Source organism: Echiichthys vipera, assembly GCF_963691815.1.
Source record: "Echiichthys vipera genome assembly, chromosome: 7".
Taxonomy (NCBI): Eukaryota; Metazoa; Chordata; class Actinopteri; order Perciformes; family Trachinidae; genus Echiichthys; species Echiichthys vipera.
In genome coordinates this window covers 25,486,256-25,510,175 of record NC_139832.1, presented here as the reverse complement: position 1 = coordinate 25,510,175, position 23,920 = coordinate 25,486,256, and the positions used below count along the sequence as shown (strand labels likewise).

The 23,920-nt window shown below is 39.9% G+C and overlaps 1 protein-coding gene across 1 annotated transcript; it reads right to left on the bottom strand.

Annotated features, from left to right (window-relative positions):
* Positions 1-208: 208 nt before the first annotated feature.
* LOC310949466 (paired box protein Pax-6-like) lies at positions 209-15,561 on the bottom strand (the record flags this gene model as incomplete). The annotated part of the gene is made up of 10 exons (XM_083916940.1): positions 209-294; positions 578-719; positions 1,469-1,578; positions 2,356-2,515; positions 4,062-4,144; positions 5,752-5,904; positions 7,667-7,829; positions 8,107-8,322; positions 8,654-8,784; positions 15,549-15,561. The coding sequence occupies 10 exons, from the start codon at positions 15,559-15,561 to the stop codon at positions 209-211; spliced, it is 1,257 nt and encodes a 418-aa protein (XP_083773066.1).
* Positions 15,562-23,920: the final 8,359 nt, after the last annotated feature.

Below are 23,920 nucleotides of genomic sequence, written 5' to 3'. Positions count from 1 at the left end.
TTTGAACGTTTTCTCGTAAACATTAATGATAGAAATTCCTTCATATGCATTTGCTGCAGTGCAGTCTGTTTTAGTTAATGAAAGGTCCTTTTTCACATTCAAGCTGTAAAGTAGCCACGGGTCATGCTGTGATGTCACTTTCAGTCCTGTTGCATCAGTCACTGCCAGTGATCACTGCAGGCAAGAACAAGTGATTTGGGAAATGACATTACTGCAGGCGTGGCCAGTACTGTGACATGTCCGCTTCATTTCCTGGAACTTGCACTGGAACTGAGACACCGGGGGAAATTAAGCCTGGTAATAGGAGAAGAAAGAGCTCATTAGAGTTGACAGACACCAAAGTTTAAAGTTGAGTTTTATCTGAAAGAAAATAAAGTTTTAGAAGCAGCACAGTTGAAAAAAGCAGTTGCAATTGCAAAAAAGTGTGATGCAAATCTGTCCATACATAACAAAGTCCACTGAATGCATACATCATCAGTATTCATTTCTGCCCTTGGTATCAATATGTATACTGTCAGCATAGCCAGCGCAGAAGGTATGTAATGGATCAAACAGTAGCCAGTTAGTAACTTCCTACCTGTTGACGATGTTGCAGAGGATGTCATTGACTGGCAGTTGATGTGTGGCTGCATGTGTGGAGGGGTATATGTCTCATAACTTCTTCCATTTACAGGGGGGCTGGTGGGCAGCATGCATGAATAAGAGGTCTGGCTAGATGCCTGAAAACATAAAAAATATTAGCCATTAAAAAAGCTTAATTAAACATGTCATTTGCAATTGGGTTATTGTCATGGAAGATTAAAAGTTTTGTTTGAGTTGTTGTTAAAGTATCGCAAGTCGCAATCAATTCTGGTCTCAGATCTGTCCAGAATACTCACGTTCAAGAGATTATGTGTAGATTATCTGGCACCATAAAGTTGGTGCTCAGACAAAAATAGCACAGCATTAAAAGTGAGAAGATGAAATATGATCCAGGTAGTCTAGTTTGAGCTACATCATTGAGTTTCAAAGCTTATCAGACACCAAAACATGTATAACACTATAAGAGAGGATTTTACCACCATGGAAAGTTGGCCACAATTGTTTTATCCTCATTATGACAATCCTGAGGTGATCAGTAGATACCCTGTGCGACATCAAAGAGTAATATACCAGGAATGTGTGGTTGTGTGTATTTATTGACCAATGCTATGCATTCCCAGAATATGTCACATTACAAAAGTTGAGTCAGGTTCAACCCCTTCGCTGGACATTCCTGTGTGTTATTGCTGGAGCCTCTCCGTCCGAACGACCCGACTCTGAGGAGCCAAAGATGTTCTGAGCGACTATAGTAGACACATTAACTGTTCACATTTATATTGCCAGCCAAATCTGAAGCCAGATACTGACACACATGATGCAAGTCTAGCTAAAGGTTTCCCAGTTCTGGAGTAATCGTGTATTGTGCTGTCTCGGGAAACAATCTTACTTGCATAGGCAGGCTGGCAGCCATACTGAAGCTGGGCATGGCTGGTAGGCTGTAGCTGTTGGACAAAACTGGATCTGACCTTCCCAACATGGATCCTGATGAGAAGGACACTACAGAGATAAGGATGGGGAAATAGAAAGAAGTATGTATTAGTATTCTATGTACTATCTTATATTATTAAATTAAAGTGACTAAAAAAATGGCTAAACACAGCTTATATTTGTAGCACAGTAAGCCAACATCAGCAAACACTTGCAACGGAGGTCCTAGACAAACAGCTAGCCACGCTTTATATTTATTAATTTTGCTGGAAATATGTGTTTTGGTTTGGGCAGAGGTAAAAAAAAACAACATTTAGCTTCTCTAGAAATTTTGACTTATTTTGTTTTTCACTGTGGAACTCAGGGTAAAATTTCTGATAGTACCAATACCTGACATTCATTACTGATAATGTAAGTGTACTTTTTAAATATATGACTTAAAAATATAATTTTCTAAAATGATGTAATAATTAAATAAAATACATTCTAAAACTGATAACATTGTGCTTTAAATTAGGAACCATATGAACAGAGAATGAGTAAACAAGAGTATAAATCTGAAAAGACATTTGATGCTTTTGCCAATTCACAGGTTTTCATGTAATAGGGACATATTTTGGTTCGTACCTAGGAAGTACAAAACAAAGTACCCAGCTTCTCATTAGAGTCACTAGGAATCTCCTGCATCTACTGACCACATGGTGCATGCTGGCTCACTGTTACACTGCCCTTTACTTTGTTTACTGGGACACTTGAATTAAAAAAAGACTCTTGACACTGGACTACCAATTAAAACAATATCCGTTAGTTATTATGTTCATAAGAAATCAAATGTGTAGTATGTACTGATTGTACCTGGTGTAGTGGGTTGTGGTATAGGCTGGTAAACACTGGTGTTGAAGCTGCTGCTGATGGGAATATGGCTAGAGGAGTTGGAAACTTGACGACGTTGATTTCTCAGCTTCTCCTCCCTCCTCCACTTTGCTCGTCTGTTGGAAAACCAAACCTGTACATGGCAGAATAGAAAAGAAAACAACAGGCTGTTATAGGAATTAAAGGATGGGCCAAATGTTTTCCAATCTATCTATCTATCTGGATATGTCCATAAAGTGGTTCCATTAATGTTATGTAATGAAAACCATACATTATAACCACACACACACACACACACACACACACACACACACACACACACACACACACACACACACACACACACACACACACACACACACACACATACACACACACACACACACACACACACACACACACACACAAACACACACACACACACACACACACATACAAGCCAACATTGCCAAAAGGGGACAAGCTACATCAACCAAGTGCGGACTTTGGTTTTAATGGCCATATTTAAATAACAACAATGAAATGGAATAGTTACTTTTAAGCACTTTGACCATAATATTACTGCAAATGTTGTTTTTAAATGTTTTTTTAAGCAATTGCCAAGAGGGGTCTTGATTTTGTGATATTTACATATCAAAGAGGGGACCTATGCTGCAGTCAAACTGCACAACAACTGCAACTCTCACATTAATGTCATCAATATCAAAACATTCTGTCATACAAATTTTACAAAAAAAAAATCACTGCCACTTTAAATGAGACTAAATAATGTTTTACCTGCAAGTCAGATGTAATCAATATCAAGGACCACAGTATCTAGGCTTTAATTATACAAAATACATTCTTAAAGTTATATTTTAAAGAGTTATTACACTATAGCACTTATTTGTATGTTCTCTGAGGGGAATTTGTATTGTTCTGTGTTATTGTACTATTCTACTGTATTTGCATCTGCCAGTATTAAAAGTACAAAAATTCCCACTTCCAGTAAGATCCAAACTCCAGCCTATAAAAGGCAGTGCATGTACTGTATATGATGTGGAAAATCTTCCATTACTGGTCTCTACCTTGAAGAGAAAAATACATCTATTTTGATATGAATTTCACATCTCATACTTTCCTAAACATATACAGTTTAAATTAAATAGCCACGGACATATAAAGGTTGGAGTAACCTGCAGCCTATCTCAGAAAAGTAGAAAGAAAAGTAATCTTTACAAAAGCAAAACTTTGTTATATAACACAGAGAAGGTTTTTTTTTTTTGAACTTCAGTCAAAATTTAAGATCGAAGTGGGGACATCTTTTCTGTTTTGGACCACAAAGTTTTTAACAAAAGTCTATATCTAAAGCCCTCTTTAAACGTCTGCTGTCCTGAGAGAGAATGTAGGGAACTCTATCCCAACAATGGATATTTCAACAAGTTAAACTGGACATGCTAAGGAAGCATTTCACTTGACAGTATTGGGATACACATACACACACACACACACACACACACACACACACACACACACATACACACACACACACACACACACACACACACACACGCACACACACACACACACACACACACACACACACACACACACACACACGCACGCACACACACACACACACACACACACACACACACACACTGACTTGCAAAAATGATCTATAACCTAATCAAGCTTACCTGTATTCTTGCCTCTGGAAGGTCTATCTTGTTGGCAAGGCGTTCTCGGGCAAACACATCTGGATAGTGAGTCCTTTCAAACTCTGGAAAAAAAACACATGGTGTCATTACATGTTAATAGTTCGTAATTGATATACACCATGACAGTCAATTTAGAATTAAGAGTAACGTAATAATAGGTAAGCAATTCTTCAAACATTTGCTGTAATGAAGTGCTGTGAGGGGCTGTGCTACATCCTTAAACGGATGTTTCACTGAATCAGTTCTCACATTCAGGAGTAGCACAACTCACAATACGATCAAATACAGAGCAAAACGTCTGTACTTACTCCATGTTATTAAACTGGGCAACTGATTATTTTTTTCCACAAATGCGCTTCATGATAACATTTTACCTGTGTTCAAAGTTTTAACTTCCAAACTGTACTTTGACGTCACCTGTTGCTACAGATCAAGGAATCATTGAATATTACTCACATACCCTTCACTGCTAGACCGAGTAAAAGTATGTATATTTGTATGTTTATTATAGTATATTTCTATAGTGCTTTTCTAGGCTTAGCAACCACTCAAAGCATTAAAAAACATATGTCAGCATTCACACACACACACACATTTATACACTTGGGAGCCATTTGGGTTCAGGGTCTTGCCCGAGGACACTTAACCAAGTAAACTGCAGGGATCAACCACCAATGAATCAATCAAACCACAGACCTTCTGATTTATGCACAACTGCTCTACCTCCTGAGCCAAATGGTCCCTTGATCAGTTTTAAATGATGGGTTAATGTGCATTTTGCATTGGAATTATATGTCTATTTTACAAATATTAGTTGTGTTTTTTGTGGTTGATAGACGTGATGGCATGAGTCGGATAGGGAAATCAACTTGCCAGTCTCCTGCTGACTCCACTAGCCTGGCCATTCATGGTTTTCAAATGTAAACATTAAAGTAAATATTGAGAGAAGCGGAGAGAAGATGAGCTCCAGCTAGCAATACCATCTCTGCGGACATATCATGACTACAAGTCAGGGATAGGACTTCTTTGTGTCAATCTGACGGCCACACTCAACTTTGTGATGAATCGTACAAGTCGAACGAGCTGATGAGATTATATTCAAGTGCAATTTTAGGCCAACTTTGTACAATTTCATGTGACGAATACAATTGATTGATTGACTGCATCTGTTTGAGGGAATCTATGGATAATCAAGTCAGCCCAGTCACCAATCAACAAATATGGATGATTATAGAAACATTTACATTTTCCAGAGCAAAAGGCCTGTTTTCAGGTACATGTAATCCTCAAGAACACAAATTACACAAGAGTAGAACACAGGAACAAACTTCAACATGTGTTTGGAGACAGAAGACATGACTGACATCAACACGGACGATTCCTGACTGGACAAATTAAAATCTAGCTGAGCTGTCATTTTTTCTCTAATTATCAGTGTGGAATAACATGGTGTTTACTATGGAGACAAACAGGTTTTGAATAAAATAATGAATAAGCAATGCAGTTTATAGTTTCAATAACTAAAGTTGAAATGGTAAATAAGGTTTGAAGACTATGTCATCATGTTAACATCAGAAGTGGAATTATATGCCTCTGAATTGATCAATTCCTTTTATCGATGGGTGGGTGTGTGATATCCTCATGTATGTAGCAGTAGGCGCACTGATACCTTTCTCAAGTGCTTCTATCTGGTCCTGTGTGAAAGACGTTCTGTTTCTCTGCAGTTTCCTCTTCAGCTGAAGCCTCATCTGAGTCTCCTCTGAGTCTTCACCGTTGGAACTAACTGATATGGTGTTCTCCCCTCCCTCTGGCTGTGGACACTCTGCAGCAAGGAAGGAAGGAAGGAAGAAATTGAGGTTGACTTCAAAGAGATTTTTACATCTTTTAGTGTAAAAAAGATATGTATCAAATATTGATAAAACGGAGAGTTTAATTTACAATAATACAGCTGTGTATCTTATTCTATCCTTCTATCATCTTATAAATGTTGTGGATTGAAAATCAACTGTATATATATATATATATATATATATATATATATATATATATATTCATGCTGGGTACTTTGACCCAGGCCTTGATCAGAGTAGACAATAAAATGTGTAATATTTAAACCGCTGAAATGGAACCATGCACGTGCGTTAAAGATGAGTGAAGATACAGGGCACTTCAAAGTGGAGATCTCCAACATGTGATCCCTGAGCAGACGGGAGCTTGACTCCAGCTCCCTGTGGAACTCATGTTATTTGTGGTGCTAGCCTAATTATTCATTATCCCCAGCAGACAGAGACTGCAAAACAGAATGAAGCCATTGCTCAGTGTCACAGTCAGTCATGCAGAAAGAAACACAAATGAGAGCAGACACCCCTTCTCCCTCCCCTACACACACACACACACACACACACACACACACACACACACACACACACACACACACAGGCACAAACATGCTGTAGACTGATGGGGAGGCAGCAGCCGTGGTAGTATAGCATGACTTTGTTTCACTGCTGTAATCCCAGGGTGCTTGAGGAGGAGCAGCAGCATATGAGGCTTCTCCATACAGCAAATGGGGCCCTCAGCCACACACACTGAAGGAAGAGGAAGGGGAACTACTATATGTCAACTGTATACAATGTGTCCTCTTTCCCGTATAATAGGAATTTTGAGTCAGTTTTGCAAGTTTACTGCGGCTGCTACATAAAACAACAGAGAAAAAAAGAATGCTTGGCACAGTGGGACAAATCTAATTCAAACGTGACCTGAGGTCACTTCAAAATTTCAGACTACTGGCATGTTACCACCAGTTTTATAACAGAAAATAAACTTTTGGTTTCACACGGGACACAAACACCAATCCGTTGGGTGTGTGGATGTTTGTGTAACCCAGCCACCACCCCATCATCCTCTCTATGCAAAATACGCCCGACAACATATGCTAATATGGATCACAATAAGCTGCTTGCACAATCAACCTAGGGTTTAAGTAATGAAAACGAGGAAACTTAGTTATTGCCCATGGTACTTCCTTGTTCCCCTTTCAACATCATGATATAGTATAATAATAAAAAATAATATACAACAACAAAAGAGCTTAACAAAATAATCTTAATTCAAGGTTCCTGTTGTAGCTTTTTTTAACTTTCAAATGCATCTTGTGAAATTGGCTCTGTTGTCAAGTCCACATAATTAGAGTGGCGTATGATGCTCTTGAAAACTGAGCCTACTCCATCAATTGATAAAGGCCGTTGTAGTGGAAAATTTCAGAAAAAATGAGTACCTTTTTTATTGTCACACCGAAGAATCCAAGGGTTTGTGACCAAGAACGCATATACACATGTATACACTTTGGGTATGTTATATGTGATATATACAGGACATGTCAAAATGGGCCTGTATCTGTTTGCTCTACAGACCCAAAATTGTAAAAATGAGTCAGTGACACCCACGTGTGCCTGGCCTGGAGATGGTGCTAGTGCATTTGGATTCACTGGTGGTGATGGGGATGACAGTCCCAGTACAGTAGTAATAGTAGTCATAGTAGTAGTAGTATTAAAGTATGAGTAGCAGTGGAGTTAGTGTTTTACCAGTGGTAGTGAGTGTAGTCCCAGCATACCAGCCCGAGCGTCCTCCCCAGGTGGTTTGTCCATTGAGCATCTTGAGTTTATCGAACATCCCTTCAGCTCCCACTGTGCCCATTTGCTGCTTATCACTGACCAGGTTCCTGAGCACGCGATTTATTGATGAAACCTGGTGATAAACCCAACAACGTGATTACATGAGAGCAGCAATTTTTGTTGGATTTGTAAGGCATCGGTGGACAGAAACTAATGGCAAGTACCTACTATTTTTTCAGTTTGTTGGTAGTCAGAAGACCATAAAGGGGCTATATAAGTACAAATATTTATGTACAATAACAAATACATGAGCTATTGCATACAAGGTTTTACTGAGTGGTCTAAATTTCTGACGAGCTTGCCTTGCACAAACCTGTAACTGACATGGCTGATGAACAAACAAGTCTTACACTGGGTATATTGTCGTTGGTGCAAACTCCCTCTGAGAGCAGTCGGTCTCTGATCTCCCAGGCGAAAATGGACGGACACTCTCTCTTGTAATGGGCAATCTTTCCCACCACCTCTGGAGTGGCCACCCTGGGTTTACTCCCTCCTATGGCCCTAGGACGGATCGAACCTGTCTCGTAATACCTGCCCAAGATCTTACTCACACAACCGTTAGAAACCTGGACACAAAAACAACACGCACATTATTTATAACTGGACCAACAATCCAAATAGTTTTCATTTGGTAGATGATCTAAGGTAGTGGTGATCAAAGTTGGGTCCTTGATGGGCTTTCAGGGGATCCCCAGCAAAATGGAAGAGATTTAATTTAACTGATATTTATTTTCTTAGCAATGAATCCAATGAGAATATGTATAAGATTTGAGTTTCAATGTTCCACTCTCTCCTCTGTTAATGTCATCATCATACATCATATCTAGCAACAAATATCTTTTTAGATCGGGGTATGTGGGACAAAATCTGATGAGAGTTTAACCATGATGAGATTACCTGTAGTATTCTGGATATGTCACAAGGACGAGCTCCACTGTGTGCCAGCTCCACTATCTTCTGCCTGGTAGTATCAGGTAAAGGTCTCCCATTCACAAACACACCTCCCAGCTGGTTTATTCCACTGTGACCTACACACAAACACAAAGAGAGAAAAAGTAAATAAATAAAGAATTAGGAATTTGTTTACTAAGCTTTAGCTACAATGGAGAAAAAGGATTCAGTTAAAGGCAGAACATCTGAGGAGTAATGAAAAGAAAAGTCCAACAAATTAAATAGCCACACTGATGATCAGGCACTAGCAAGGGCAGAGGGGGAGCACAGCAGGGAACACAGGTTAGGTTAGGTTAGGTTAGAGGAGATGAAGAGAAAAAATGATCTTAAGCCAAAAACAGGTTAAGTGATGTTTTGACCCTCCGACATGTTTCTCTCAGCAGCAGCAGTTGACCAAAGTCTGTGCAGTGCCACTGTGCAGGTTAAGTAGGGATTTACACTGAATCAATTGTCTATTGTCTGTTAATGGCTCTGTGGGGGAAAGCATATTGCAGATTTATAAACCTCCACGGGACATTAATAAATCATACAACCAGCCAACACACACACACACACACACACACACACACACACACACACACACACACACACACACACACACACACACACACACACACACACACACACGCACACACACACACACACACACATGCACACACAGGCACACATACACACACACACACACACACACACACTGTAAGATGTGAAGTGGGGCTGCTGTAAATCAAAAGATCTAGATATTTCATTTCTGTTCAGTCACAACACAATTAAAAATACTGTGAACAATGTATTAATGTTTTACCCCACTAAAGACTAATGTATAAGGCTGAGTGTGCATGTTTTTTTCTGAGCACCAGCATCATTATTCAGTTGTTTCCAATGAGGAGAGAGCGTATGCAGCAACATCACAACAAACCATCACAACATCAAAACAAAGACAGAAACGCTAATTTGAGGGAGCAGATCTGCCAGACACTGAATGTTGCTGGTAAATGCTTGTATCACCTGCGTTGCCAGTGCAAAAATGCCTTAAACCTGCAGTCTCTCTAATGTCCAACAGAGGGCAACTCCACTGGCTTCAAAAAGAAGTCTGTTTATATAGAAGTCAATGAGAAAATAATCCAAAGACTCAGGACTTTGAACCTGGCACAGTTTTTTTCACTTCATTGAAGTTGCATAGTAACATTTTGTTCACCTACAATTGTCTCGTTCAGCATTCGGTTGCACCTTGCTAACAAGGCTAATGTTAGATAGCTAGCGCTAGCGTTAGCTGGTAAGTTAAGGGACTCCAACCCAATCTGGTTCACTGCAGCCTGCACCAGCTCACCCCAACCACAAATCACATTAGCCTGTTGATAATAGGAAGTTTTCTTCATTTACCATGAAACAGCTCCATTGAAATGACAGCGCGCACTGCCTGAAACTACTTAGGGCTCCTCCCCGGCTCTGCCGCAGCACCGCCCTCTTGTACAAATATGGTCACATCCGGTTTCAAAAAACCAAGAAGATGACAGCCAAACAGGCAAACTTGAAGCTTCAAAATGGTAGTCCACAAACCAATGGGTGATATCACGGTAGCTAAGTCCATACAGTCTATGACTTTATCAACAAAGGGAGCCAGGACAATGCTAAATTCCAGGTCAGTTTATAAAAATACATCATCCCTGCAGCACTTTATTTTCCGTACAAAAGAACACTTACAAACACAAAACACAAACAAACAAACAACTATCTAAAAACTATAAGAAATATTGTTAGCTTATTTTTATCCCAAATAATTGGTCGACTTTCCTAAGCTATGTCTGGACATATTCATCAGTATTAGTGCCCCAAGAAATTATTTTGTTGTGTACAACTATAAGTTTTTAACTAAAAGGAAGGAGCGTGTTTCTTTGAGAATGTCTTGACCATGTGAACTACAACAGTTGTTTAGGAGCAAAGGCAATAGTAGTGTGATGTCGTAGCACTGCAAATCTGATCGGGCAGAAATTTTCTGGTTGGATGGTTATGTCAACAAAGCAAGTGATCTGAACATGGCAGACAGTTTGTTTCAATTTTCTGTCATCATGATTATTCCTTAACCATAACCACACTAGACCCTAAATCATAGGGGTGACAGATCAGGAAACAGTGCTATAAATATTTTTGTTGGGGCTATTTGCAATAACACTGACAAATTAGGGGTGTCGGATCAGAAAATTCTTACCTCAAAATATATTTTGTTATAAGCTATATGTGTCAATGTGTTTCTTTAATTTATTTGCACAGTTATTTAATATACAGTAAATGCTTCATGTGTTGTCTGAGGTGTATGCAACAAAGAACAGATAGTGACAGAGAGGGAAAGTTCATCATAAAAACAGACACGAGCATACTTTAGCAGTAAAATTGAGCTAAAGGTAGTCTATTTCATTCATTCAGATCCATGTAGAGGACAGAGGGTAGAGGCAAAGGGAGATTCCCTCTCACCCCCACCCACCGCCTGCCTTGGGGAAGTGCTACTCCACTAAAAAAACACACAGATGAAAAACCTGGATCGCAAAGGGTTTACCTTTCAATACACCTCACACACTGTCACGGCTTTGAACTTCTCTTCTGGTTAATTAAATTATAAGAAGAGTCATGGTCCCTGCAGAAGCTGCTGTTGACTTTGTGATCGTGGATTATTTCACCCTCTAACTCTCCCTCATCCTGCCTCACATCATGTTCACTTTGTGTTCAAGGGTCGATCGCTTCGCTGTAGAAATGTTAATCACAGTGTCATTTCCCAGAGGAACACACCCGGGCTTTCCTCTGCTGACACACAATTAATAGACAGACATATGGAGTCAATTTGGCTGTGGTCCCTCTGTGACACGCACGCACGCACACACACACGCACACAGACCCACACACACACACACACACACACACACACACACACACACACACACACACACACACACACACACACACACACACACACACACACACACACACACACAGAGCAGGCGGGCCCCTGGGAGCAGCTCAGCAGCTTTCACTTTAAATCAGCTCATTCACACTGAACCTGACTTCAATTAACTTTCACTTTAACCATTTACTACTACTACTAATTAAACTACAAAATACATTGTTTGTTCATGCACTTCAGAATGATCTGATTTGTGATCTGCAGAACGACTTCATTTGCATGTGCCTTCAAACACGACTACACGTCACTGTTGAGAGATAAAACTTGTTTTATGATGTGACACTGTGGTGAAGGTTTGGTTAGGCACAAAAGCAATTTTGGTTAGGTTTAGGAAACATCGGGTTACAGTAATATGACTCGTCGTCACGGTTACAATAATAAACATGATAATAAACAACCTCCATATTACAGAAGAGTCTGGTGTTTTGTTTAGTTTGCTGACTGGAGTCTTTTGAGTCCGTGGTGGAGAGGAGAACACTGAACAAACTGTTAGCCATCACTGACAATGATCAGTATGGAAGCTTTTATTGGACAAAATGATCTGTTAAAAGCACAGCAATGTTGTAAATCAACAGAGTACGACTTACATGTATTTGGCTATTCATAAATATGTATTTGTGACTTTAGAAGAAAAAACAATCTCATATGTCTTTAGTTTTAGTCTTTGTGAATTTGGTCAAATAAGTCGACACAACAAGCCTGGTAGCCTAAAGGTAAGGCAAGCATTTGGCAGCTATGGGCAAGGGGCCGTGAACTAGAGACCAAATGAACAACACTGTTGGGGACCACCAGACCAAAACCACTCACAGCATCAAAGAGCTCAAAGGTCATCAGCCAGGAGACCCGCGCCTGACACCAGAGTCCATCTTTGAACAGAGACAGGGGTACCATCTCACTAAAAAGGGAACACCTGCATTCACGTCACTGAAGTTCACTTGTCAGGTCATGTGATATAACTGAGCAGGTGCTGTTTTATTGTAAGCTGTAGGTCTCTTTCTAAGATGGACCATTTCAATGTTTGCTTACATTGATATTAACATGGTCATTATGCAAAGGTCTCTGTCCACAACAGATATACTATAATTCCATATAATCAAATGCCATCATAAATATAGTATGGTTGAAGGTTTGTAGATCATAAATATATTATCATGCTGTTGTCGGTTCAGGTTCAAGGTCTGTGAGCCTGAAAGGAACCTTCTATGATCATTTTTTACCTTTTGTGTTTAAACTGCATTGCAGAAAACAGTACCTGCATTAAGAAAAAGTTGAATGTTTAAGTATAAAGCACAAAATTATTTATTGAGAATAGTTTTAGTGCAGACTATAGCAGCATGCACAAAATGAATATCTTTCCAGTGATAGTTAGTTTGGAGTTAATTTATTTTGGGATATAATTCAAGTCTACACAATCTTACAAAACATGTTTGCAGTCATGTCAGCTAGAACAAACACACACACACACACACACACGCACACACACACACACACACACACACACACACACACACACGCACACACACACACACACACACACACGCACGCACGCACACACACACACACACACACACACACACACACAGACTGTCACATATCAAAAGTAAGTTGAACAGACTTTTTCAGCTCTCATGAAGCACACTGCAAACCGACTGAACCCACTTACATTCCAATCAATTATTAATGTAACCTGTGCTTCACTCACTAATGATCTCAGCAAATGAATATTATAATATGTTCATCTTCAGTTACAGCTCAACAACCTCAGACTCCTCCATTTTCACTTATTGGAATTACAATTGATTAAAGTGATGGTGGTGATGTGGTTATAGAACCCAGTCTGAGTTTTAACCCAATGCCACAGAAACCCGGGTAAAGATGTGTGCCAAGCAGCATCATCCATTAACACAAGATGTAGAAGCAGTGCAGTGTGGGATTGACACCGGTCGGAGCAAAGATGCAGGACAAAAGAAACAAACACAGACAGAGAGAGAGAGAAGTAATCCACACACCTTCACTGCAGACAGCATGGACCTCTTGTCCCGCAGAAAGAAAGAAGAAATCAGGTGGTGTTCATTGTCAGTTCCACTCGAAAGGTTCTATACAGCCAGCATTAAAACTAGTCACAATTTACTTTGATATTTAAAGGTCCAGTCAGTAACTTTAGTTAACTTAAGGTACATTCCACCTAGCTACATGAGTGAAGAGTTTTGATGAAAGAGCTGTATTTTATACGTCTCAACAGATCACAATTCAAAGTCTGTTTTACATCAATCATAATAGAATAATTCCAGTTTATTAGAGCTTGGGTTGGCATTATTTTATAAGCTTTTTCCATAATTTCCATCAGTAACAGCCAGGCCACACATTTTGCGTGAGCGGCTTGTCCCTGTTGCTTTTTTTGCCACGCAAGTTAACAGGTTAGAGCAGCCACACAGCTCACCCGCAGCTCAGGTGTGGCATGGCTGCAGAGCATCGCCAGACTCAAGGTCTCGCCTATTTTAACCACAACACATGCACGGTTCACAGCAAAGAGAGACAGTTTATTGTCTTTTGACTGCCAGATTGACATCATAACAGCGCTTTCACTACAGTTTCATATATGTATGTGATATGTGTACATACGTGTATGTCACAGACATACAAAAAGTGAAGATATTTAACGCAACATTTTCTTTTCTGTGTCGTTTCTGTGGACAGAATCTCAACCTTTTCTTCCTAAAATAAACCTAAATGGCATTTAAACATGAAATGAAACAATCTAACGTTGTTTTCATAAAAGAATTGCTGGGATGTGTCATCATGATGAGAAGACTGCAACAAAATCCATTAGGGCAAGAAATGTCTGCTTGTGTTTCTTACACTTTTACATTCAACATCTATTTGGAGTCGTGCTTCTGACAAAAGGTGAATGTAAATCAAATATTCTCCATCTAGCTGATTTTGGTACAAATCTAGAGGAAAATATTTTTTCTTTAGCTGCTAAATGCTCCACTATGTTCACCGGCTAGTCTCTAATAGTGATAGACTGATACAGCAGGCTGCAGCTACATGTTGCTGGAAACGCCTTTTTTAAGTTCAATAAACGTTCCTTTTTTAGAATTGAGAGTCCTAACGTTTGTTATCAACATTGGGTCATTTTTAGGATGTAAATTGAGGGAGCAAAAGCAGTATCAGCTCCAAATATCAACTGAAGAAAATCGGCAGTCCGTATCAGTCATCAGTATTGTTATCGGACCTAAAAAATCCATATGGGTCGATCCCTAGTCTCTAACTGTGCCTGTCTGCTGTTTGCTGCTGAGCAGGTAGTGTATACTGAGCCAAAGAACAGCTGCTGCAGAAAATGATACTATGAGAGAATGAGAGCAATCTGAGGCTCACTGTACAGCTGAGGGGAGCTGCAGATTCTCTGTAGGCTCACCACTGCTCGTTTAAATCATATTGTCATTTGATAACTTGTTATCATAAAAATATTGATTACAGCTGCCTTAAGACCCAAGACATAACAAACCAGAATTGTTTAATGTTGGAATTTAACATTTCAAAGCACCAGAAAAACAGAACTAATGTATTTCCAGATAAAATAGATAATAATCAGCAAATAATCAGAAATGAAACAGAGTGAAAGTAGTTGTAAATGTTGCTGTGTTTGCATTTGATTGTGTCTTTGCAAATTCCAAATCAGCCTGTGGTTGTTTTTGTTGGGGCTCAATTGTATTTGACCTGGGCCCCTAGAAGTATTTCTCAGTTATAATAGTTTAAATAAATAAATATATATGTATGTATGAAAACATTGTTTGATACAATTATTCACCACACTTATACATACAGTACAATAGCATCAAAATCATATATCATGACAACAACAAATTCTTTGGAGATGTAACTCACTGTTTTGCATCATGGAGGACACACCAGTCTCCCAGCTTGTTTGACTCCTGTAATCTGAACAGAAAGATGGATCAAATTTTACTGTTAATAACATACGGTGCATGAATCGGCAGAACACAACACATCGCTCTACCTTGACACTGAATCGGAGTCAAGTACAGGCCCTTGTCTAATCAACTTTCTACAGCAGTGAGAAAGCCAAACACAAACAAAGAATAGAGTTTTCTGTAGGGATTTGGAGGAAATGGTGACACTTTCTATGAGATAGAAAAACATGTTGAGGCAAAATTAAACCTGAGACACTTTCAGACAGAATGGCTGAATGCCAGGCCATCCTGTGATTGATTCATATGCTAATGTATGCTAATACTCATAAAGTTATGAGCACAGACTGAAGTCCCACTCTGGAGTCCAGCTCTCACACTCACGGAAAAGCAAAGCAGCTTCAGGTCTATGCTTTTATCCTATACTTGGTCCTAAAGCTAAAGGTTGATTTCTACACCGAGGATTGTGATTTCTGTCTCTTCCTGTACCATACAGATCTGGCCATTTGTGTTCTTTCTCTTTGCTCAGTCTGACATTTTATTTTCTGTCGGTCGGACATTGTTTTACGTGTGTTTCTGAACCATCCCTGCACAGCTGCATGCATGCTGAATATACATTGGCATTTAGATGCTGCAAGAGAATATATCTGATATTGGTAAAGCCTCCTGATAACACCTTGCTCACTGATGACTAATCATATTATTATATTCAGTGAGCTTAAAAGACATTGCGGGGTTTGGGGGACAGTTGCAGCCACACTAAGAGATTCAGGGAGTGTATGTTTCAAGTAAGAAACTAAACCACAGCTACTGAGAGTGAAAATGACTTTATCAATCTTGGATTATTATTTGGGGAAAAGGCTTAACAAATGTAATTCAAGATCAATCAGAGCTGAATATAAAAAAACAGGCTGTTTGTTTCCAGAGAAGTCATGCAGGTGTGAACGATGTATCAGCAGGAGCCACACTGAGGCCTATAAAACGCTTGTTATCCAGCTATTCTCTCTCTCAGTTATCCAAGGAGCCTCAGAGATCACGGAGAGCCAATGTGTTCTGATAAACACTCTTATTGGTGTGAAGACGAAGGAAGAATTCTGTGCAAATGACAGAGATGCACTGAATCATCTGTAAATGAATAGCCAACCATGAAATTGTGAACTAATGTGACACGTTATTTCATCCTGCTTCCAACCATAATAACAATTTATTGTAAATCATTTGGACCAAAGTAACTGCCAGTCACATATCTGACTCAGCCCTGTTTCTCCTGGTTGATGCACTCGATCGGCACTTTATTGGGGGCCGATCATCGGAAAATCACAGTGCTGTAAAATAAAAAAAGACTTTGTAACGTAAAGTTTTTAAATAATAATTTAAAAAACTATTAAGTAAAGTGAGCAGATGCAAATTCATCAGGATGGAATAAGATTTCAAGACAATGAGTAATTGTAGGAAAAAAAAGTTTCACTAGTCCATGGTTGTGATATTTATTTTTATGAGGTTGTATTATTAATTATGTAATATTGTCTCTAATATATAAAATTGTATCCTGAGTAATTCTGAGCCTTTTTTACTGACCCAAATATCACGAGAAGGCTGATTAAAAAATGAATGAGATTGATCAATTAATAAATGTATAATTACCCCAAATTTAGTCACAATGCAGAATTTTCTATATTTTTTGTATTAAAAAAGAAATTAGAATCACAGATAATTATGTAACTATCTGGTGGTGTCCTGGTGAAATAGTGGTTAAGGTGTGAATGCAAAGTCCCCAATTCACCTCTGGCCAGGAACCCTGTCCTGTGCCTTTCTATAAGCCACACACACACACACACACACACACACACACACACACACACACACACACACACACACACACACACACACACACACACACACACACACACACACACACACACACACCCACACACAATCACAATCAGATCATTATTAATAAAACATACATATATATATATATATATATATATATATATATATATATATATAACGTACACATATATGAATACATACATAAATATGTAACTGTAATAAAGGTGCACTGTTGTGTGACTGTGGCTGATTAGACCAATGTGACCAGTTTAACTATCAGTTGTCATGAACGTCATGTAGAAAGCACGTGACATTCATCCCAACACTCAAACCAAAGCCCTTTTAGGTTGGCTTTTAAAAAAAAAGCGAACCAATAAAGGCTTCAAAGCAGCTACATCTCTGAAGCTCTTGTCATTAACAACCTGCATAATGAACATGAAGCAGCTCAACACACACACACACACACACACACACACACACACACACACACACACACACACACACACACACACACACACACACACTATAGGCACCTTGTCCCCGCTATAACTCAGCTCTTTTCTCCCAGTGAAAGGAGACAAAGAGCCGGAGGAGCGGAGCCGCGGCTCTGCTCGGTAAATACCCGCCAGGCTTTGTGTGTCCACGGGATTTTGGTGTCGTTGCCTCGTTAGCTGCGGCTCGTTAAAAAACCTGCCACACAAAACCGCGGCGGGGAGTCCAATTTGACCAGTACAACTGACATAATGGGGTTCTGTTGAACACACTGATGACAATATAAAAGTTTCATTCAGCCGCATTCAGCGCGCTGATATGAGCAGAAAAGAGCCGAGAGAGACACACAGAGCTGCTGCCGAACACACAGGACACTGCTGCGGATTTACCCTACTTTCAAAGCCCTGGAGTTGTCCCACTGCATGGACATCATCGCCATAATAATAATAATAATAATAATAATAATAATAATTGTTCATCTTATTTTATTGTATTTTTGTCCTTATTGTAAATATATCATTATATTTGGAAGTCACGGCAATATCACTAGCTGTGCCAATACTCACTCAAACTTAACAAGACAAACTATATATTATTTTTACATGTTATCCAACAGTAACATCATTATTATTATTATTATGGTATACTAAAGGTGGGCTCTACAATTGCAAAACCGTTATAGAGAAATAAAGTCGTATTGAATTGAACAGAAAGGTACGGAGCGTTTTTCTATTAATAAAGTCGATTCAGTGTGTTTTGTGCATTTTTAATTTGCTTGTTTACATAATGCTTTATTAACGTGCTGTGTTTGCGCCACGAGCTGCACCAAAACAAGTTCTTGGCAACTTTTGCTCTAATGACGCTAATAACTCTCATAACATCAGGTAGAAAACAACTTTTTACATACAAATACAATCTGTGATTCGAATTCAATGAGATGAACGCGACCCTCGGTCAAAGTGATAGGCTGTTCATGCTCCTCACTGTGCTCTTGGGCCTCTTAGCAACACAATTTTGGCGGATCAAATGTTCCTTTAAGAGAGTCTGTGTTGAGATGATGCGGTTATTTGTATGTTTGTATTTAAACCAAAGATGGTGACAGGATACAGCAAGTAGCAGCAAGCAGTTATTATACTGTACCCCTTGTATTTCACATAATTTGGCATTTTAGTGCGTAAAAGGCCTATAAATAAATGTTACCGAGAGGGCAGATATATCATTCTGTCTGCAGCTTTTTACTAAAACACTAAAAAAAAAAAAAAAAAGTCACAATTTGACATTTTTAAAGCAAACCAACGATCCTCATTTCTGTACAATAGCATCCTTAAATTATTGTTGATGAGGCAAAACGTCTCCAATGCTCTGCTCAGTTAAAAATCAAATGTGGCTCAGGTGCGCGCGGCAGATAGGCGTTCGCGCACATCTCGTGTCTTCACCAGAACACATGGGAGCAGCCCGCTTCCATCCCTCTGACACACACAAAATTCACATGTTGGATGAATTCACTTCCGACCTGATTAATCATGCAGTTAATTGGATTCGATTTAATTAGGACGTTAATTAACAGCTGACTTAATTAGATCATCAATTAAGACGCACTTTATCGTCTTGTATATACTGTTTTTTTTAGAGCCCCCACTCCAAACAGCGTGTGTTGTATTAGACTGAGAGCATATTCATAACCACAACAGATGAAGGATTTTTGAATGTGACGCACAAGCCCAATATTAATAAAACCTGTTATTATGTTTTCTGTTCACTGAGAACTGTGATACTAACATCGCGCAGGCCCTTCAAGCACTCACTTATTTTCAGCCTGGGCCTCCAGGAAGTACAATTCAAATAATAATAAAAAAAGAAGGCCTTCACTTGATAACCTGATAGTTTATAGGTTTAAATAAACTGATGAGGGGAAGTGACCTGATCAAGACACAGGCGCTCCGTTTGAATTTAAGAGATAAATATTCCAAACAATAACAAACCCACACATTTTAAGCTGACATTAATAAAGAAATTAAGGTCTTTACGAGCAACACACGACGATGAATGAGTTGTAGTTTGACACTTTCAAGTTCGGGTCAATAGAGCTCTTTCCTCACAAACAAAATTAAAGATTACCTGTTTGGATGTTGTTATTTATTTATTTTAAATAAAGTTTTTAACCACACCGTTCAGAAACAAAGATAGGCCTACTGGCTGCTTCAGAATGGTTTAAAAAGAGTTAAAGAATTCACTTGTGATATGTAAAAAGTGAATTCAGTCATGTAAGTGAGATGTTCGATACAATAGTACCTAGAGGTTTGAGATGACAGACACGGAAAGGTGAAATACAACAGTTCTGTGAGTCTGAGATACCCATGGGGGTCAGTCATCTCCAAATATGCACTAATTCAACAACGTCATTGACAGATTGCTAAAAAACAAAACATTTTTGGCCTCAAGGAACCAATAAACTGTGTGTTTCAATAAAATGGGGGAAATCGCGATGGTTATCCATAAACAAGGGTTCACGTGGCCACACACGCACGCGCCTATCTGCCTTTATATCTACTTTTTCAGAATTCACGTCGCGTCCTCCGCTTTCTCACATGGAGTCCAGGGAAATCCTTTCATAATCCGAGAATATGGTCTGAGTTTATCATTAATCCACATCACTCTGGGTTGAATCCGCAGCCGGATCACCCCGAGCGTCAAAGCGGCCGGCACCCGGACAGCGACCGCTGCTTTGGGGTTGTTGTTTGTTTGTTTGTTTGTTTGTTTGTTTGTTTGTTTGTTGTTTTGGTTTTTGTCTGCCCTGGGGTGTGTCTATTAGTAAGCGCGGTCTCTCAGGGACTGGCGGGGTAAATGACCCCGAACCCAGCAGTACAGTCCGGCCTACAGCAGGACACAAAGCCGCATTTCTGACACCGGTTCAGCACAATTACTGTAGGTTAGTAAGACTTCACATATTAAAACAACAACCATTCTCTATATGTTTAGATGCCCATATTACGGAGAGGCGAGTTAGGTTGTCATGAATGTGAAAAAAAAATCTTTATTTTATTTCATTTTTTTTAATTGAAAACTTCTGCAACTACACAAGCATCTGTTGATTCTACTCGTTGACTGATTTCAGGTGGATAAATCAAACAATATAGCTGTTAGACACGATTAATCCGTTCTACTTCCAATAAATAAACACCTAAAAACTTTCCCCACTTTCTCCTTCAGTCGCTTCACAACACAGTCCTGCCACCAGAGAGACAGAGGGAGTGATCGCAATCTACCTTTCTTCCCCTCTCATCTTTTTCTTGTCATTTTGTCCCCTTAGAAACATTTTGCTCCTCTCGATCCTCTGTTCTTAAAGAAGCTGAATCTTTCAGTTCTTGTAATATTGAGACTGCAATGCTTTCTTTGCTCAGCCAGATTCCCAATTCATCCATCTTCATCTTGTCCTTATCTGCTAAATAAACTTTTTAACTCCATGCTCAGGCTGATGGAGAGAGAGAAAAAGAAAGATGAGAGGCACAGGGATGAAGAGAGAGAGAGTGAGAGAGAGAGGGAGAGAGAGAGCATGTGTGGGAGAGAGAGGGAGTGGGAGAGAGAGAGAGAGAGGGGGAAAAGAGAGAGCAAGTTTACCTTTCTGTGGCATGCTGTAGAGAAGTAAAGTTTTGGCTCGTTTAGTTTTCCAACAGCTCCTTTCTTCTATTCTTTCCTCCAATTAGTTTCTCCTTGACTGAGGAGACAAGTGCAGAGAGAGACAGAGCTGCTCCTCTGAGGAGGAGGGAGGAGAGAGGGAGGGAGGGAGGGAGAGTGAGTGGGAGGGCCATAGGCTGTCAGAGAGAGAGAGAGGATGGGGAGAGTGAGAGAGAGTAGAGGGGAGGAGGGAATGAAGGGTTTGAGCAGTGACCTGAGTGGTGAGAGCTGAGTTTGCTCATGAGTGAGAGACATTGTGTGTGTGTGTGTGCGTGTTTTTTGTTTGTGTGTGTGTGTGTGTGTGTGTGTGGCTCCTGTGATCATTCTCCCATACTCCATCCGATTCAGTCCGGTTCACTGCTTTCTTTGCATTTAATTATTAATATTCCAGATAAAACAATAATGATACAATACAGTATTTTTACAATGATGTACAATACAGATGCAATTAAGAGTATTTATGCAACACACACAGACCAATCCATTACCACCATAAATATCTGTGCCTTGCAATTCCCACCTCATCCACCTCATGGATTCCTGGGTCAATCCACCTGAAGAGAGATCGTTACACACAGTTCACCCTCCAGGTAGAACCTCCACCTACACAGAAATGCGTAGGTATTCTCGTCATATGATATCTTACGAAAAGTTATACACAAAAATGTTTATTATATCCTATGAAATTTGATATTTTATTTCATGCTATGTAACATGGTCATATGATATCAACATTGTGAAATGGGGACTCGTAGTGGACTGCGATTGTTAAAGTTAGGCAACAGAAAGTGGCGGTTAGGTTTCAGAATCAAAACAACTTGGTTAGGATTAGCATCTACCACCCGGACATTCCTACCTATGCAGGTTTTAGCATCCTTGTAGTACGTCACTTGATTTTGAGCTTTCCTCAGGATGTAATTTCTACAGATTGCATACAAATTACAGTTCATTACTTCTGGTTGTTATTTGTGCAAAAGTGAATAAGGACATCATGTGCTTTATGAGTTTTCTTTTAGGTTCTTAATAAAAAAAAAAGTTGTGACCTTTTGCAGTCAATTGAACTCCAACCTCTGCCCCCCGTTCATCTTCCCTACTGTTTGCATCTGTGTGGAACACCAAGGTTACAGCATTTGGATCAGCAGGATCAAATGGAGCATCCTTAAGAATACTGCCTCCTGTTTCTACCTGGTGCCGACCAATGAGCAATACTTCCTCTCAGGAACAACTGGGTAGCCCATCTCAGTGTGCATCTCTTCTCAAAGGTCTTGGACCATTGGAAGGGAATGCAGTGGGTACAGGCTCGCTTGTAGAGGGGTCAAAGTTTGGTAGCAAGCCAAAATCCGTCTACAGTTGCTTTACAGCTTGGAACATATAGGCTTAATTGAAAAGACTGGCATGGGCCCAACAGGACGCTGTGGGCTCAGTGCATTCTGAACCTGCGACCTCAGACTCCAACAGCAGTCCACAGGGTCAGATGTTGTTGCAATGAAATGTCTGAATCAAATCCTCTTTACCCTCTGGCTATTCAATGTAAACTGGTTGTTCTAGCCTTACGTGAGACACTTTCATAAGTGATTAGGGAACCCAGCTCAGGGCCGGGCTCTCCTTCTGACGTTCCTCAGTAACTCTCCCCTTGTAGAAGAAGTGGGATCTTTGCTTCTCAGTTATATCTCTCCTGGTGTCTTGCTTGTTGGCCCAAGGCATTCTCCTTAGTCCACTCGTAGGCTTCCAGCAAAGTACAGTGGTGTTAATAGACCTATAATTCCAGTATCTCCCTGTGTTGTTGCATTGTGTAGGGGGGACGCCATAAAGTCCACTGAGAGGCGAGGGTGCCTCCCAAACACAAGTGAGGAGTCATTACTGCAGGATGTACAGAGTTATTATGCCTGCACCACCGCAGGGAGCTTAATGTGCCATTGGTGTTTCTTCCTTCAAAGATCCAAGCAACCCCAGAGGGTCTGATTGCAATGTTCACATGATCCATTTCCCTAGGGTTTTTATGGGATGGTATGAGCAATAGATCTCACACAGATTAAGCAAAAAGTGGGATTCAAATGCTCCCCAATCTGCCAAGATCGTCTACTGGTACTCAAATGGTTGGATCAAGGCAGAGGTCAGAGCCTTCAGTGCAGGGATAAGCACTGCCAAAACATTATGAGAACGGATCACGCGTTTATGTGCACATCAGTAACCCGAAAATGGTCTTTACCCGGTTAAGGGCATGATCGGATTGTTGAAGTTCCCCTCCTATACATGAAAGAGGGTCGAATGGGAAAATGACGGGAGTAACTCGACCTCCAGTATAGTAGGTGTCCGCCAACATACAGC